We start from the raw sequence: 17515 nt of genomic DNA, 5'->3' as shown, positions 1-17515 counted from the left end.
GTCAGATGCTCAACGGACTGAACCACACAGGCGCCTCCAGGAATTTTCTTTCTTGCTTGTTTTGTATTATATATACCCTCTCTCTATTTTAATTCCCCTCATCCTTTCTTACCCTTATTACTTTATATAAGGGTTGTTGTTGGTAGTGAATTTTATACTTCAGTCTTTAGGTTACAGAATCCTCTAGAGGAAATGTGGCTGAACTAGGAGAGGTATTAGCATCACCCAGAAATGGATACTGTTACTGTAGAGATTTTGCATCTCCACTTTTGGGGAGGGCGCCAGAGCATCTTCTTTTGTACAGAGGACAATTACATCTTGCTAGGCAAAGGCATGAAGTTTGTTACTGTTCAAATATGTATAGAAACATGTGTGTAAATGTTGAGCAGGAAAAGAGGTAGACGGGTACCTGTTATTCATTTCTTGCCTTTCTGCTCCAACTCCATTCTTCGCGTCTTTGCTGTCTGCTGCTGGGTGGAACTAAGACTCTGCAAACTTGTTTTCCAGACTCCATTACTAACCAGCTTTCTGTTAGGTTCTGTTAATAGGAGACACTAGAGAGAGATGGAACACAGGAAGAAGGGAGAGGAAACTATCTCCCCATTTTTCTGGTTTTGTTCAGAGTTGCTCTACTGTTGGAAGTTGGCTCCAGCCTTCAGTTTCTTTCTGCATGCCAAGAACCAGCTTTGTAGAAGCCTCCTCTGAGGGTTAAGCAGCAGCCCGCTGGTGACTCTGCCTGAGTCTGAGCCCCAACTCAGTAGGGCCCTCCCTGTGGGCTCCTTGGGTGTAGTAATCCCACCTCTTCTCTTTTGTTCCCTGAGCCCTCGTTGCTTCATTTATTACTGGTTCCATGGTGTCTCGGTGTTCCCTTTCTTTTTTTGCTTTTAGTCTTCTAACTCTTGTGTAACCAATTCCCTGTATTAAATTTCCTCTATCTGAAATACATAATATGGTTTCTGTTTTTCTTACTAGGCCCTATCTGATACACAAAGTTACCCTCAATGATAGAATAGATAAAACTGTAGTATTGACTTGCATTGGAATAGTATGCAAGGAAAAAAATATAGAATGACTAGAAAGAATAATATAGAAAGAATTTTCTTTTAATAGAGAAACATTAAACTACATTTTTTTATTGATGGACACATAGGTGATAGAACTATTAAGAAAAGCAAGGAAATGTTTATCACAAAGGTCAGTGGTTATCTCTTGGGGGTATGGATGAAGATGAGATCTGGGAGAGGTATATGGGAAATCCTGAGTTCTTGACAGTTTTCTATTTCTATTTCTTCATCTTTAAGGTGATGACACTGGTGTTTGTTTTGTAAATATTCTTTAAACTGCACCTATGTGGTTTATGTGCTCTTTTGTGCATATAACATATCCTGCAATTGAAAAACAAAAGACCATCATGATTGGCATTGGCTATGTATCTGGAGGCAGGAAGATGATAAGAGGGGCTTCTAGAAGTGAGGTAAGAGAGAAAAGGCAAAGGAGCAATGGAAAAGATCAAGTCTGAGGTGCCGGGAGCCAAGAATTGAGGCTGAGGTTGAGTGGACATGAGATCTGTGCTGGGAGCCAGGACCTTCTCCCCTGCCCCCAGGGAGTCAGACCAGGGTTGTGAACTTGTACAGGCTTTTTATCTCTTCCTCCTCTGTTTGTGTTAATAGAAGGTCCCTGCCTGCTGATCATATTCAGATGTTGGTGCACATTGGAATCAATGTGGAGACATATGACCATACAGTAGCAAAGTGGAGTAAATCCAGCAGGTGGGCATAGTTGGTGAATAGATATGAGCTGAGCCCGAGGATGGACCTTCCTAAAGCCAGGTAGGGAAATTGGGTGGACCCCCTCTTAATGAGCACAGAAAGATTTCTGCGGGAGCTGGGGGTTTCAGTGTATGAAAGAGAACAGGTTGAGTAGAGGAATGGAGCAGGTGAGAGCAGGGATGAGAGAGCAACTGGGAGGCAAAGGGTGACAAAAAAGCCAGACTATGCATCCATCTCTTTCACCTTCCCCTAAAAGATGAAATCAGCTTTAGGGGCCCTCCTAACCTTCAGAGATTTGGTGGCACCATGCAGCAATGCTGGCAGCCACGGGGTTAACCCTCAAGCCAGGGGCCCTGGGGTGATGTGAGGGAGTAGGACTCCGAGAGAAAGCCGTGCCTTGGCACCACTGTGGGCACCAGCCTTACTGCTGGGAACCTCTACGGAGTCCAGGCCCGTAGCTGCCGGTCTAGTCTCACTGTCCTGAGTGGTTCCAGGCGCTGGGCTCCTAAGCTTATTCTGGATTCCCATCCCCCACCCTAGGAGCAGATGAATCCATCCGTTGGTGCTGACAAGTCAAACGCCAGATACACAGTCTCTCCGACAGCTCCTTGGCCTCCTAGGTTAGCGCGTAGGGCCACCTGCGCTCTCTGGACGTAGACCTGGCCCCGGCCTCACTGAGAACGCGGATACTAAATGGGTGGGGAGACGGGGCTGGGATGAGGGTGAGGACCTCCCTTCTCCGGCAGCAGGAGGAAAACTCTGAGACACCACTGATCACAGGTCAGAAACAAGGGAGGTCAGTCGTCGGAACTCGAAGACGCGAGGCGAGGGGTCCCCGGCCCTGAGTGTGGGAGTGGAGAACAGGCAACATGCCCCTTTCTTTCTCCTTCCAATAGCTGCCTCTTCCCGGGACCCCCTCCGTCCTCCCTGGGGCCCCAGCCCCCACCCCCAAATTCTGCATCCTCTGCGGATTGGTGCCCGGCCTGCCAGGGGCGGGGCCCGACGGCCCTGACGTCACCGGCCGAGGGGGGGGCGGGCGGTTAAGGGAGGGGGGTGACGGGCCCCGGCTCAGCACCTCGGAGAGCTCCCTCCCCGGCCTTGTTTTGCTCCGGAATCGCCTCCGGGGGAGGGTGCCAGGGGGCCGGGCTGCGGGAGCAGCGGCAGGGGGATGGCGGTGCAGGCATCTAGGGGCCCCGGCGGGCAGAGGGCCCAGCCGTGATCCGGCGGGGGGCCGGGGCGCCAGGCGGGGTGGGGGGCAGCTGGTGGCGGCAGCAGTGGCCGCACATCTGGATGGAAGCGAGCTTTGTCCAGACCACCATGGCTCTGGGGCTGTCCTCCAAGAAAGCGTCTTCCCGCAATGTGGCCGTGGAGCGTAGGAACCTGATCACCGTGTGCAGGTGGGCGCCGCTGGCGGGGGCTGGTCAGGGAGAGGCGTCGGGGCGGGCTGCGAAAATATGGACTGAGCGTGCCCGCGGGAGGATGCACAGCGGCCGCGGAGAAAAGGGAGGAAGCACAGAGTTAAGAGGAGCGCGTCCACAGTCCCTCAGGCCCAGACCAGGAGGGGATTTAGAGGTCTGGTCCCTACCCTTCTAGGCCAAGTCAGGCCTATGCCCAGCCCGGGGCCTGGGGGTTGAGGGGTGTTTCATTGGCACTGCAGCTTCCTGTGAAAACCAGGAAGTGACATTGTGTGTGAGGGGGAGGGGTGGGATGGCTGGCTCCCCTGCTGGGGGCGGGGGCGGGGTGGGCAGGGAAGCACTGAAGAGCGCCCTCCAAGCATGCCCTGACTCCCACCCCTGTCAGCCTGGCCTCTCCGGGGTGGGGCTTTCCTGAGAGATTTTCCCATGCTCAAACCTGGGAGCAGAGATCGGTGTCCTCCTCCATCTCTGGACAGCTGCAGCCTGTGGCAGGGTCAACTGGGGGTGTGGGCAAAGCCCCTGAATCCATCCAGTGAAGGGTGAGGGGCACTGTGCCTGCCATGGGGAGGGCTGAGGGTCTGACTGCGGAAGCCTGGGTCTCCTGGGTTCAAGGGAGGAGGTTGGGAGTGCAGGGCCATTGGTCCCTGAGGGTGGAGCTGTTGCAGCTTTGGGAAGATTCATCTGCTTTTTGGGGGCCCAGGAAGTGAACCTTCCCGCCTCAGCCCTGCAGTGACTCACCTTCACTGCCCTGCCCTGAGCCGGTAGCCACCGTCCCTCAGTTTCACCTGCCCTGCTCCCTCCCTCTAGGACCCCCCCTGCTAGCTGCCTTCTCCATCTGCAATCTCCCCCTCCCGCCCCCCACCCCCGCCATGCCACCTCTGAGGGCAGGGTGCTCCAAGTGCAGGCTCAACTGTCCTGCTTCGCCACCCCCACCTGTCTATACACAAGCCTTGGCCCTGCTCCTTCCCCCAGGAATCAGCGCGCACCTGATGCCCTGGCTTCTTCCTCCCATATCTCCTTCCAGGTTCCTGCACACACACCCAGCCATACTGCATCTGTCTCACACCATTATATCCTAGTCCCTAGCACGGTGCTATACACATCAGACCTCTGTAAAAATGCCTGGAATGTTATAGAAGGAATGAGTGTAGCAATGGCCCACCCAGCCCAAAGTACAGGCCGATGCCTCCACCCTCACCCCTCAAACCCTGCCAGTTTGGTATAAAACAAAGGTTTCTGCCTTTGGGGCCAGAGGATCCAAGGTCAAGCTCTTACTTCATCAGTTATTAGCTGTGCAACTGTGGGGAAGTCTCCTAACCACTCTGGGCCTTGGGTGCCTCATCATCCCCACTGTAGATGTAACAGCCACGCCAAGGAATAGTAATGGCATAATTCACGTAGGAGCCTAGCCCAGTGCCTGGCCCACGAAAATCACCCTGTCCTGATGATACCCTTCCTGTCCCTGAGAAGATACTTCTTTCTCTTGTCTGCTTTCCCCAGTGTATGGGAAGGGGGGGAGCTCCCTTTGGCCTAGGCTGGAGGAACAGAGGTTCTGGCGGATTGAAAGTGGGCTTAGAGCTGGGGTGTGAGGGATAGAGTTTTAGAGGGGATTGGGGGCATGACAAAGGCTCAGAAACCCCTCGGGCCTCTGCCACCTCATCCCTGTCATGTGGTTCGCCTCCAGCTCCCAGAACAGTTCCCTTTAGCAGGCCAAGGGCTCCCCTGGGCCCTGGCCTCCCTTTCTCCATAGTAACCTGCAGCAGCCACTGCACCTCCTAATAGGGAGCATACCATGGGGCTCCCGGGGGTGATGGCCAGTTCTGCAGCACCCCTGAGGATGGATGGCAGATGGCCGCCATGCTGAAACTAGCCCCAGGCCCCCACTGAGGGCTGACCCAGATGACCAGAAAATATCATGGGGGGGGGGGTGGTGTGGTGTGTGCTGCACAATGAGGCCCAGCTAATGCCCCAAGCACAGGCTCCTTCTGGTGGGGCCAACCTTCCCATTAATGGCCCTGCTCCTGGCCACCCCTGCCCAATGGGCTATACACAAGCCCTTTCCCCTAGTCCTTCCTGGAGTCTGGGGCAGGTACTATTATTCCTGTTTGGGCCTCAGAGAGATTAAGTGACTTGTCCAAGGCCGCAAGGGTATCACAAGGAAACAGGATCTGAGTCCACCAGGCCGCCTCCCCCTACTACAAACCCCAGCACTGACCTGGCTCTGACTTCAGGCCAGACCAGCTCTAAGCCCAAAGAGAAGGGAGGGGGGTCAGTTGGTTCAGGTCTGCCATTGGCCTGAGAGCCTCAGAGGCCAGTGCTTAATGGCTGGAACCTGCAGAGTGGAAGGCAGAGGAGGCAGGGGCTGCTCCTAGGCCTTGGTAATTGTGACAGCCAGCAGGAGGCCACAGGATGTAGCAGAAAGAGGAAGGGCTTTGGGATCAGACAGACTTACTTGACTCCTCACAAGCCCTGTGACTCTGAACAGATCAGTCAACCTCTTGAACCCTCGGTCACCTTATCTGTAAAATGGGGATGATGCTAAGAGGACCTACCTCCCAGAGCTGTCGTAAGGATGGATGAGGAGTACATGCAGTGCTTGGCACATTACAGGGCTTGATAAGCTTAGGGGGGAAAGGGCAGTTCCAAGCAGCCCCTGTATCCCTGGATACCCCACTCCTGCTCTGCCACCCACAATAGGGCAATAATGGGATGTTGCCAGCCGTGTCCTCATTCCTGCCCCACCCCACTGCAGGGATGGCAGGTGGAGATTGTAGGGGGAGGGACTGCAGAGGTAGCTGAGGCTCCAAGCAGGATTGCAGAGAGGAATGAGGGCTGCTGGGCTCCAGTTTCTCAGCCCTATTGGCTTCCCGTGGTTCCCCTCCTCTCTAAGACCCCTTCCAGAAATTTGCTGCCAACGCCCCCTCCCACCCAGTGTGTGTGTCAGACCCACACCCTGCACACATGCACACACACACACCCCGCCCCAGCCCAGCTCTGCACTGCCTGGTTCTGGGCAGCTGGTGTGTGGGCGACCAAACTAGGAAGGAGAAGGGGGAAGGGGGGCATCCATGTGCTAAGAGCCCACCTGGCCACCCCTGCAGGCCCACGCTCCATGTGCTTAGTTTCAACTCACATGCCCTGGCCCAAGTGACGCCCCCCCCCCACCCCGGCAGAAGGGACTGAAGTTTGTTCTAGCAGTAGCAGAAGACAGCTCCGGGCAGGGGTACAAATCCACTTTCTAACTCCTAGCTGACCTCCGAAGCGTGGGCAAGAGAAAGGGGCTCTGGGACAGCCCCCTGACTCCAGGTGCCTCCTCTGCCTACCTACTGTTCTGTCCCCTTTCATACCTTATTCCTAAAGCTTCCTTTCTCTGGCTGTCACCTCTCCTGTCACCCGTTTGTCAATCAGTCTCCCACCTGCCACTCTATCACTCCCATGTCACAGCGCCTCTGTGGTCACTGCCTGTCTCCCGTCTCTCACAGGCTTTTCCCGTGCCTCACTCCCACGCCCGTGCTCTTCATGACCTCCCCTCTGCCCTTCACTCCCTCTCTTTGCCTAACACCCCTCCTCTACCACCATTACCCTGTCTTCTCACTGGACACCCCACTGCCCCCTTTCCCCACCTCCCACCAGGTTCTCTGTGAAAACGCTGCTGGAGAAATACACGGCGGAGCCCATCGATGACTCATCCGAGGAGTTTGTGAATTTTGCAGCCATCTTAGAGCAGATCCTCAGCCACCGTTTCAAAGGTGGGCCCAGCTCCCTATCCCCCACTGTCCAACCCTCCCAACTCCCAGCCTTTAGCTTCCAGCCACCCACTCTGATCTACCTCGTGGCTTTCTGAACCCCATCATTGACCCTGGCCCCAATTCTGGCTAGGCCATGCACACAACTGGAAAGAGGGGAGGGGGTCTTTTGGCCACATACAGTGGGTGCCCACAAGCCCCATCAGTGGGCATGCAGGTACGTGCCCTGTGTGTACATGTGTGTGTGCGCACACGTTTGTGGCAGGAACTATGTGCAGGTGGGGCTGCTTATATTTATGCACGTGTGTACCCCATTCACGGACCCTCTACAAACTCCCTGGTTTTGCTGAGCCCCCTCCCTGCCCTGGCTCAGCCTGTGCCCCAGCAGGTCCAGTGAGCTGGTTCAGCTCGGACGGGCAGCGGGGCTTCTGGGACTATATCCGGCTGGCTTGCAGCAAAGTGCCCAACAATTGTGTGAGCAGCATTGAGAACATGGAGAACATCAGCACAGCCCGAGCCAAGGTGAGGGGCCTGTGATAGGCAGGGCCAGGGCAGCTGTTGGTTGCAGGGGGATACAGGGGGGATTGCCTGCTCCTTGTTCCTCAACTCTGCCTCCGGGCACTGGGTAGAAGAGCCACAGGAGATCTAGACACAGTGGTGCGCTCCTGGGTCCCTTCAGGGCAACAAGGAAAGTTGAGTGTGCTTTCCAGGGCCGGGCATGGATCCGGGTGGCACTGATGGAGAAGCGAATGTCGGAATACATCACCACAGCTCTGAGGGACACCCGGACCACCAGGTGAGACCCTCTCCATCAGCTCAGACCACAGGTCCCAGTGTGCACTTTCGTTGCCTAAATAAACTTGATCTTTAAGTTCCTACAGCAACCTTCAGTACCTGGACTACAACTCCCAGCATGCACTGCTAGCTTCCCTCTCCCAGACTATCCTCTGGCCACTGAGCTTGCAGTCCCAGACACACCTTTAGCATCACCACCATTTCTTCCAAGTCAAATTCATTCTTCTCCATCACTCCACAGTACTGATCTCACAGCTCTTACCTTAGACACGCCTCTGAACAAGCCTCAACTATGTATCATTTGATCTGTTGGCCTTGTTCCATGGTCTATTAACACAGAGCCCTACCTACTCCCTAAACAGGGGCAGCAGTCTGTACTTGCCACCGGTGGACTACAGTGTCCCAGTGTGCAGAGCTTGAGTCCCTGCACTATGAGTTTGCAGAGAGATTGGGTCTCAGGGGCAGGGGTCACAGGCAGGATGTGTGTCTGAAACTGAGTACAGTCGCAGGCATGTCTCTCTGCCCCCCCCCCCCCCCAGTGCCAGTGGTCACATACAACCTGATGGTTTTACTCGGTTCTATTTCTCGTCTGTCCTCACATTTCAGAGATCACATCAACATATTTTTGAGTACCTACTGTATGTCAAGCACTAATGATTAGAACTTGTTTCCTGACTTTACGGATCTGGATGATCCCATACTTGGTGGGAAAGAGGTAGTTCAGGGGATGGAAGAGAGTATTCTCCCGGAACACATGTTCTAATACATGGGAGACACAGTGGGCGCCACTCTGAGGGAGAGACAAGATCCACACCTGAGGGGTTAGCGGGAGAGATCCCTCCTTCTTCCTCTAGGAAGGGTTTGTAGTAAGCCAGGGGTCTTACTGTACTGTTTTACTACTGTTGGTAGTAAGCCAGGGGTATGAGGGATGGGGTCTCCCTGGGAGGATGAGGATGCTGCACCATCAGTCCCTCGATACCCCCCGCAGACGTTTCTACGACTCGGGAGCCATCATGCTGCGGGAGGAAGCCACCGTCCTCACCGGGATGCTGATCGGACTGAGCGCCATAGACTTCAGGTAGGGGTCTGGGTGGCGGGGGCGGGGGGAGTTTAGCCGAGAATGTTCACACTCGCATCCCCTCATACCCGCCCCCCCCACCCTGTGGTTCTTCCGCCCCCAGCTTCTGCCTAAAGGGCGAAGTGCTGGACGGAAAGACCCCCGTGGTCATCGATTACACACCCTACCTGAAGTTCACCCAGAGGTGAGCCGCGCGATTGCTGCGGTGGGTGCGGGGACGGCGGAGGGCGGGCGGGCAGGGCGGGCCGTGCCCACTGCTCCTTCCCCCAAGCTACGACTACCTGACCGACGAGGAGGAGCGGCACAGCGCCGAGAGCAGTACGAGCGAGGACAACTCGCCCGAGCACCCGTACCTGCCGCTCGTCACGGACGAGGACAGCTGGTACAGCAAATGGCACAAGATGGAACAGAAGTTCCGCATCGTCTACGCGCAGAAGGTGCGTGATGCGCGGCGGGGGAGCGGCGGGGCTGGGGTGGCGGGCGGGGGGCCGCTGGGACCCCCGCGCCCGGTCGCCCGGGCTGAGCCGGCGCCTCGCAGGGCTACCTGGAGGAGCTGGTGCGCCTGCGCGAGTCGCAGCTGAAGGACCTGGAGGCGGAGAACCGGCGGCTGCAGCTGCAGCTGGAGGAGGCGGCGGCGCAGAACCAGCGCGAGAAGCGGGAGCTGGAAGGCGTGATCCTGGAGCTGCAGGAGCAGCTGTGAGCGCCGCCGCCGCCCTGTCCCCGTCCCGGCCACCCCGACCACATCGCCCCCACTGACTCTAACATCACCTTTCTTGATAACAGCATCCAGCGCCATCAACCGCCAGCATCAAACCACTGATCCCCTCACCTCCACCCCAAGACCCCCTCCCCAGTGAACTGAATTACCCTCAACATGAGACCCAGGGATACCCCCCAAAACCGGCGCCCCACTTCATCCATCAGCTAGCATGGCTACAGAACGTTACTGCTGCGACCCCAACATTACCCAGAAGGACCTCAGATGTTACTCAGCAACTTTCGACTTGACCGCATTATTCCCTCTGTTCAACACCCCTCTGATCTGTAACCACTATCATCCCCACAGTGACCCCTGACTTCACTGTTACTCATCCTTCTGATAGCTTCAGCCTAAACCTTTTCATCACCCTGTGACCTCCCAGCATGATCCCCCAAGATACTCCATTACCTTTCAGGATTCCCACTCTATTCTCTACCCACTCCATCACCCTGACTTGAGTCCCCATTATTCCCTCCAACTCCCATCATGAACATGAGCAAACTAAATCCCCATCTCCTCTCTGACCCTCAGTACCCTCCACTGACTCCCAGGATCTGCCCTTCTGGTCCTCAACATTGTCCCCATTTCTGCTGCTCAGATTTCATTCATAACCCCCCCACCCCTTGCTGAGCCCCCTTTCCCCACTTCTGCTCCCTCTCCTTGTCAGGCCTGACCCCTCCTCCCCATCCCAGGACAGGTCTGATCCCCGGTGACCACGTTCCCCTGGCCCAGGGTTCCAAAGACCTCACCACGCCCCTGGTCAACCAATGGCCATCACTGGGAACGCTCAATGGGGCAGAAGGTGCCAACAACCCCAAGCTGTACCGGAGGTAAGCCTCAGCCAGGCTCAGCTTGGGCCTGAGTGCTGGCCCTTACTGGGGAAGAGGTGTTCGTGGGGTGGGGGTGGGGGGGGGCAGGCTGTAGGCCTCTGCCTGCACATCAGCCCTCTGCTCCACCACAGACACAGTTTCATGAGCACGGAGCCGCTGTCAGCAGAAGCCAGTCTGAGCTCGGACTCCCAGCGCCTGGGAGAGGGCAAACGGGATGAGGAACCCTGGGGCCCCATCGGTGAGCCCCCCAATCCAGCACCCAACATTCTTCCAAGGAGGGCTGAGGCCAGGCCTTGGGGCCTGCAGTCAGACCCTGACCAAGTCCCTCCTTCCTTCAGCCCTTCCGGAGAGCTTAGCACAGCATTTAAGTGCTTGGTTTGGGGTGTTGGGCAGACTCTGCTCCAAACCCCAGCAGCGCCTCCTCCGGTTGTGCAAGCTTGGTCCATCACTTCACCTTGCTGAGCCCTTCTCAGCGGTAACACGGGGGTGCTGATTAATCACCAGTGTAGCGTATGGTGGGGGCTCAATGGCTTTTTGCCATCATTACATCCTCAAGGGGCTCACAGGTTCTTGGGGAATTCTTCGCCTAATTTGCTCTTATTTCATGCACTGTGAACTGCTTGCCTGACCATTGTTTCCCCCTTTTCTTTGGCTGCCAGGAAGCTCAGAGCCAAATTAGTGGCTCCCTTCAAGCGAATGTCCGGGACTTCAACGCATGCATTTTGTGTTGCCCTCCCCCCTGCCCCCCTCCCCCCGGCTTCACCTTGGTTCCCTACCCTAGTTTTCCCAGGGCCTGGACTTCTGCCTTTTCTTTCCAAACACCATACTGTACTGGATGACTTTAGATCTTCTTTGAGACAAGGCAGGCTGTGGACGTGGAACCCCACCACACTGTGATTGTCTGTGTGTCTGTCTCCCCCCCCCCACAAGACTGTGAGCTCCTTGAGGGCAGGGACCGTGTCTCGTCCGTTCTCTGTATCCCCAGTGCTTGGAACGGAACAAGTGCTCACCGTGTGTTTAATAAACAGACAGAGAGGTTGAACCTCAGGGGGAGACAGAGACATAAGCTGACGATTACAATACAGTGTCCCGGCACTGTGCAGGGCATGGGCAGATACTTACCCAGGTTTACTTGACAACGCCAAGTGCTCCAGAAATGAGGAAAATGTCCTCGGGGGGGGGTGACCTGAGGGCAACCCCCCCTTTCCCCAACTCACACACAGGCAGACCGGTTGGCTCGGCCTCACCCGCCCTCTCTCCCCAGGGAAGGACCCCACGCCCTCCATGCTGGGCCTCTGCGGCTCCCTGGCCTCCATCCCCAGCTGCAAGTCCCTGGCGAGCTTCAAATCCAACGAGTGCCTGGTGAGCGACAGTCCCGAAGGCAGCCCGGCACTGAGCCCCAGCTGAGGAGCGGCATGGGCAGTGTTAGCCGCACCTGCTAGGGGCACAGGCACCTGCCACCTCTCCTCAGAGTCCCCCAATCCAGGCCACTTTTCCAGAGAACGCTGCCCATCCAGCCATGGGTCTCTTGCAAAAGGCACCCTTTGCTTCTTGCTCATTTTAACTTTCTGCCCAAGGGAGCAGGGGCTACAAGGGGAAGCCCGCTGGGCCAGGGCGCACAGGCACCACGGCCACAGGGTGCCCTTGGGAAAGCCTGTTCCGTTCTTCTGGTGACCCTGGCACCCGGCTGGCTTCCTACCGGACTCTTCTTCGCACAGCCCTGCCACCCTCCTCAGGAGCTGGTGGTCCAGCCTTAGCACTCCCGCCTCCCATGCCTCTCCAGTCCATCCCTGTGTATTCCCCGGAGTCACTCCTTCCTCAGCCCCCAGGACAGGGGCTCTGAGGGGATCAGGCAAATAAAAACCAGAAGACTGAGGGCAACTTTGTCTGTGCGGGGGCTGGGACTGGGCACTGTCCTGAGGTGGCACAATTTGATAGAGCCAGTGCTGGGCCCGTAACCAAGGTGATGCTAGACCAGACACAACGGGTGTGTGCCCCCGCCAGGAGCAAGCCGGTCGGAACGATTCAGGAAGTGGGGTGCTTTTGTATGAAGTGTCCTAAATGTTGGGTCTGTCCAGGGCAGGACCACAACATGTAAATGCCCCATTCAACCTGATATTCTTAGTAACTTGCTTAGCCCCCAGCGGGGAAGACACTGAACACCCTGGGGGAAGGATGGAGGAGACGCCCTGGCAGGGCCCTGTTCTCCTTCCACCATCCTGAAATTCAGCTTTGGCCCAAAGTTGCGGACCCATCGAAGCAACCTCCCTCCTCTGTTGTCACTAGAGCATGTCCATCGGGAGAGGTCTCACCACCCTCCCCCCACCATGGCCCTAACACTACCTGTCACCCCCTCAACCCTGGGTCCTCACCCTGACCCAGCTCTCACTAAAGGGGGGGAATCCTCTATATGGGTACCACCTGGGTAGTCAAAACCAACATCCAGGCCCCTTCCAGGCCTCCTCTGTGCAAGTCACTCACCAAGTCCCACTTCCCTACCCACCCCCAAACACCCCACAGTCACAAGTACTGGAGAGAGGTTCATCATCTTTAGAGTCAAGGGATTAACAGGGATGGGTGCAGACTACACCAGGCCTAGGGTTTTGTGGCGCCTGGGAGCAGACCCAGCCATAGCAAACACCCAGGGAAATGGCAAAAAGGGAGGGAAGAGTTAGTAGATTTGGTCTTCAACTTGGGGCGGGGAGTGGTGGTGGAAAAGTGATTATTGTTGGGCCTGGGAATGAGAAACAGTAGGAAGAAAGCTGTTTCGGGGGTGCTGGGCAGGCCTCAAGGGGCAGCCCCATACCCCTGGGGCTCATAGTTGAGGGAGAAGGGAAATGAGGCCCCTCCCCTCAGTGCTGAGGACAAGGCACTTGGCTCAGTCTCCTTCCGCACCACCCCCAACCCCATCCAGGGAAAAGATGGGGTTCTGGTCCCCTGGCTCCTTTTAAGAGCCCAGAGGCTGTTCTCTGTTGAGCCTCTGGAAGAAGCTTTTGCCGAACTCATAAGTGCTGATCATGATAGCACAGGAAGGGGCGGCCTTGATGATCCTTGGGAGAAAGCCTGCAATGGGGGAGAGGGGGTTAGGGTCAGAGGCCAGGGCCCAAGGGGGCCCCAATCCTTCCTGAGCGCGGACACGCGGCCGGATGGATGCTCACCTGCGAAGAGCCCCCTGGTGCCCGACTCAGCCCGGATCCGCCGCAGCAACAGCCATGTGGAGTCAGCGCGTGGGGGGGTCACTGTGGATGTGAGGGGTGGCCCGGGTGAGACCCCACTTGGGCCCCCATCCGCCCAGCCCCACACCAGCCAGAACCCTCACCTCTCACAGCCTCCAGAGCTCCCAGCGCAACCTGGCGCTGAGTCTTCACCACGTCGAAGGGCAGAGTCAGGACAGCCGCCACCTGGTGCGGTGCGAAGAGCGCTGGTCCCCAGTCCCAGGGCCCCCAGCCCTCGCGTCTAGCCAGGCTCTGCCAGCCTTGGCTAGGGCTTCTCGAGGCAGGGCGAGCTTGCTCCTCGACAGGTAGCTACATGCGCGCCTCCCACAACCCTCGGGCCTCCCAAGGCCATATTCACTGGCCTCGCTCCCAGCCTGATCAACTCACCGTCCCGGAGATGCCCCCAGCAGCAAAGCTGATGCCCACGGATGTCTGGTCTTTTGGCCTGAGCCCGCTCAGCCAGCTCTTTGCCAGCTCGTAGTTGAACCAGTACAGGGCTTGGGGACATACAGGTACACTCGTCAGAGGTGGAGAAGGCAGTGGGGTGGCCCCAAACCTCCCATTTTCCACTGCTGCACGATGTGACAACCGTCCCTCCTGAGAATAAGGGCTGCCTGTGGCATGCCAGTTTCTGTAACAAGCCCTCTGCGGGGATTTTCTCTTGGAAACCTGGGTGACTACCCCGCCCGCTGGGCCCATTTCACAGATGAGTTGTTCAAGGCCCAGAAAGTGACTTCAAGATCAGTAACAGCAAAACTGGGACTTAACTGTAGACCTCCTGTATGTCATCCAGACGCTCCCTTACCCCACCCCCTGCATCCCTGATTCCTACCTGAAAAGGGCACATCCCGAAGGGCAGTGGGGCCCCAGCCCAACCACAGTGAGCGCCAGCCGCCCTGAGCCATGGCAGCTCGGACACAGGATCCCAGCTCCCGGTAGGACACATGCTGAGCCTGCAGCTTTGTCCGCACCAGCTCCAAGGGGCTGATCACAGTCACGGTGCCCACTAGGGGGAACAGCAGGGAGAGATCAACCCATAGGGCCCAACGGCCGCCTTTCCCGGGATCTGGGGGCCCAAGAGATCCCTCTACCCCTAAACTGCCAGACATTGGAGCTGGAAACCAGGACTGGGCTCCAGCAGAGCCGGGGCTCAGAGAGAGATCAAGGGCCCAGGGCTGTGCTCACAGCGGGCTAGTGCGCCAGCCACCATGGGTGCGTAGAGGTCAGAAGTCAGGGCCCGACCACAAAGGAAGGTCTTGAGTTGGTCATACGCGGTGAAGTAGATGGCAGTGGCCGGCACAGTCATAACCCTGGGAGTGTGAACAGACATTAGCTGGGACTCCCAAAGGCTGCCAACCTCCCAGGCGCCCCCTGCCCCAGCCACCTGACAAGAGAGTAAAGGATCAGAGGAGTAGAGCAGGGAAAAGTAATGTGTGGGACTGGGAGACTCACAAGGTGGCTGGGAGGCCGCTCCACAGGGTCCTGGTGCCCTCGTGTCTCACAATCTTCACGAAGGCGTCCTGGCCAAGTGGACACCCATTCAGGAGGAGGAAGGAGGAAAGTGAATATGCTCTGGGATGAGGCTCACCCTGACTCGGCCCTAGCCTGATGCCCTCATCTCTGCCCACAGCCCTGGGTCCTGCTGAGAGGTAGGAGCCCCGCAGGCTGGCACACATGCAATCCCGCATTTAGCTCCAGGTGGACTTCCGCTCACCCTTCAAAACTGCAGAGAGGCACCACCACTTGGGAAGCCCTTCCCAGGCTGACCCGGCCACTGCTACTTGCTTTGCATCACCCCCTCCTCCCTGGGTCTGCAGCCTGACCAACGTGAATCCCCCTGGAGCACCTAGAGCCCCAGGCGGGGGCACAGCCACTCCTCACCACTGTGCCAGTGAAGCGGGTGGGGTCCTGGAACCAGGTGGCGCAGCGGGCGCTGTTCGGGCACAGGTAGAGGGGCTCCAGGACACCATTGCAGTAGAGGAGGCACTTCCCTGTGGGTTGGAGAGAGGAGGGCACTGGGGAAGGGGAGGGGGCATTAGGAGAACAGTGCCCTGGAACCCTGCAGGGGGGGGGACTGAGCCCCATCTCTAGGGGGGCCAGCAGAGGCCGTGGTCCCTGGGTGGACATTCTTGTTCAGGACACAGGGCTCGCTGATAGGACCTGGAAGTGTGTGGCAGGACTGTGGAGCCCTCAGGTCCCCTGGGGAGACTGGGCCACTCCCTTCCCTGGACCTTCACAAGCTCCCTGTGGCTTGGGGAACTCACATTTGGTGTAGGGGAGACTCCAGAGTCTGGAGGGAGGCATCAGCTCTAAAATACAAGGCAGTCCCTTAAGTCAGGAGAGCCCCCGACCTGACCCGGGGACCCCACCTTGGGAAGATCTGTTTTGCCCAGGCAGCACCCCAAATGGGCTCCAGGGATGGGCACTCACCGCTGGCTGCCCAGGGGCGCTGAGACTGCAGGCGCACTTTCACCACGTCCAGGGGTGTCACTGGAGGAGGAGGGCAGGTCTGAAGGCTCCTTTCAGGACCCCACCCCTGACCCCTCCCCCAGGACCAAGTCACCTCCAATCTCTGGTCTGCCCCTGTCCCCAGTGCCCCCTCCCCACTTCCCCAGATCTTACTGAAGAGGGAGGTGACTACAGCGCCAGTGCCTGAGGCCACCATTTGCTGGAGGGGGCTAATGCCCCCAGGCTCCCGGTCAGCCATCTTGTAGCTTCAATTCTGAAAAACAGTCAGCTGGACTCACAAAACAAAATCAGTGGGAGGGGGAGACACAAGGCAGGGCCCTTCGGGATTTGACCCAGCCCTCTACCCGGATCCACTCACTGAATATGAACTCAAACGATCCTCACAATTACCTTCTACTTTTATATATTCTTTTTTATTTGGGAGACAGAGATAGCACCAGCGGGGAGGAAAGGGAGAGGCAGGATCCCCGCTGAAGAGAGAGCCCAACCGAGGCTCCATCCCAGGACCCTGGAATCATGACCTCAGCTGAAGGCAGAAGGCAGACGCTTAACCGACTGAGCCACCACGAACCCTCACAATTACCCTTTAAAGCAATTTTTGTCAGCTCTACGTTGCCAGTGGAGAAACAAATTCAGAGAGGTGAGATGACCTGAACAAGGTCACTCTGGGACTAGTGAGGAAGAAAGCTTGGGTAGTTACTCATGGATTAAGGGGCAATAACGGCCCACTGCCATTCCCTCATCTGAGCAACACGGAACTACTGTGCTCCCTCACCGAGGCAGGCGCTCTGTTTGGCCCAGGGGACCCAAAGATCAAGACGCCAGAGCCATCCCCCTAAGCCCCCCACTCCCGAGGCGGGCACTACTGTGCCCCGAGTCACCGGGCGTGGAAGGTGGGGCCGAGCAATAGGGGAAACGCGTAAACAAATCTTTGGGCCGCGAAAGGACCGTCCGCTCTCGGGACTGGAGGCTGGGTTCCCGGCCCTCCCTCCCTCACCCTCCTCCCGAGACCGGAAGGGCCAGTACCCCAGGCCTGGATAGAAGGGGCAATCTCTCTGCTCTCTCTCCCCAAGACAGAGGCCGGGGTTCGGCCGAGAGGGCAGAAAGTAGGTTTGGGAAGACAGGCTCTCTCCTTTCTTCGGAGAAACTCCGGCCCCGCGCGCAGCGGACGCCGAATGGGACCGACTAGGTCGGCCTGACGGCTCGCGACTCCGAGCCCCCAGCCCCGCGCCGGCTCCGGTTCCCCGGGACCTCCGGAGGCCCACCTCCGCCCCCGCCCCCAGCCTGGCCCTCAACCCAGGTCCAGCTCCGCCCACCTGACTCCAGGCGGGTGCTTGCGCTGCGCGGCGCCCGAAGCCCGGCGGGCCCATGACGGCTCCGCGGCGGGTTTACGGTCCGCGCGCGCTCGCCCCGCTCCAAGGCCGTCTTGGAAAGCACC

General features: G+C 57.6%; 2 protein-coding genes across 8 annotated transcripts; one reads left to right on the top strand and one right to left on the bottom strand.

Moving 5' to 3' along the window:
* Positions 1–2941: 2941 nt before the first annotated feature.
* Positions 2942–12259, top strand: RUNDC3A (RUN domain containing 3A). 5 transcript variants are annotated; one of them, XM_028092838.2, is made up of 11 exons: positions 2942–3166; positions 6818–6933; positions 7319–7452; positions 7641–7726; positions 8714–8803; positions 8907–8987; positions 9075–9240; positions 9342–9499; positions 10256–10393; positions 10525–10631; positions 11658–12259. In XM_028092838.2, the coding sequence occupies exons 1-11, from the start codon at positions 3060–3062 to the stop codon at positions 11798–11800; spliced, it is 1326 nt and encodes a 441-aa protein (XP_027948639.1). In that variant the 5' UTR covers positions 2942–3059; the 3' UTR covers positions 11801–12259. The 5 variants fall into 5 exon arrangements, with proteins under 5 accessions (XP_027948639.1, XP_027948637.1, XP_027948636.1 ...); XM_028092836.2 differs by having other exon boundaries at positions 7316–7452; XM_028092835.2 differs by having other exon boundaries at positions 7304–7452.
* Positions 12260–12920: 661 nt separating this feature from the next.
* SLC25A39 (solute carrier family 25 member 39) lies at positions 12921–17515 on the bottom strand. 3 transcript variants are annotated; one of them, XM_028092785.2, is made up of 12 exons: positions 17394–17515; positions 16231–16330; positions 16039–16098; positions 15873–15917; positions 15490–15623; positions 15061–15128; positions 14794–14918; positions 14441–14614; positions 13996–14105; positions 13713–13794; positions 13552–13632; positions 12921–13456 (listed from the first exon to the last, which is right to left on the bottom strand). In XM_028092785.2, exons 2-12 carry the CDS (start codon positions 16313–16315, stop codon positions 13341–13343), a joined length of 1080 nt encoding a protein of 359 aa, XP_027948586.1. In that variant the 5' UTR covers positions 16316–16330; positions 17394–17515; the 3' UTR covers positions 12921–13340. The 3 variants fall into 3 exon arrangements, with proteins under 3 accessions (XP_027948586.1, XP_027948587.1, XP_027948588.1); XM_028092786.2 differs by having other exon boundaries at positions 15490–15599; XM_028092787.2 differs by lacking the exon at positions 15873–15917.

This window comes from Eumetopias jubatus, unplaced genomic scaffold, assembly GCF_037043125.1.
Source record: "Eumetopias jubatus isolate StellerSeaLion01/CBP00866 unplaced genomic scaffold, mEumJub1_p1.0 scaffold_10, whole genome shotgun sequence".
NCBI lineage: Eukaryota > Metazoa > Chordata > Mammalia > Carnivora > Otariidae > Eumetopias > Eumetopias jubatus.
Note: the sequence above shows the minus strand (reverse complement) of the source record. Positions and strands in the feature narration are given on the sequence as shown.

Coding starts and splice junctions, on each gene's coding strand:
- RUNDC3A (XM_028092835.2), top strand. CDS start 3,060: ATGGAAGCGAGCTTTGTCCAGACCACCATGGCTCTGGGGCTGTCCTCC. Junction 6,934..7,303: donor CCTCAGCCACCGTTTCAAAG/GTGGGCCCAGCT, acceptor GCCCTGGCTCAG/CCTGTGCCCCAGCAGGTCCA. Junction 8,988..9,074: donor TACCTGAAGTTCACCCAGAG/GTGAGCCGCGCG, acceptor CCTTCCCCCAAG/CTACGACTACCTGACCGACG.
- SLC25A39 (XM_028092785.2), bottom strand. CDS start 16,315: ATGGCTGACCGGGAGCCTGGGGGCATTAGCCCCCTCCAGCAAATGGTG. Junction 15,918..16,038: donor GCGCCCCTGGGCAGCCAGCG/GTGAGTGCCCAT, acceptor CTTGTATTTTAG/AGCTGATGCCTCCCTCCAGA. Junction 14,106..14,440: donor TCGGGATGTGCCCTTTTCAG/GTAGGAATCAGG, acceptor TATGTCCCCAAG/CCCTGTACTGGTTCAACTAC.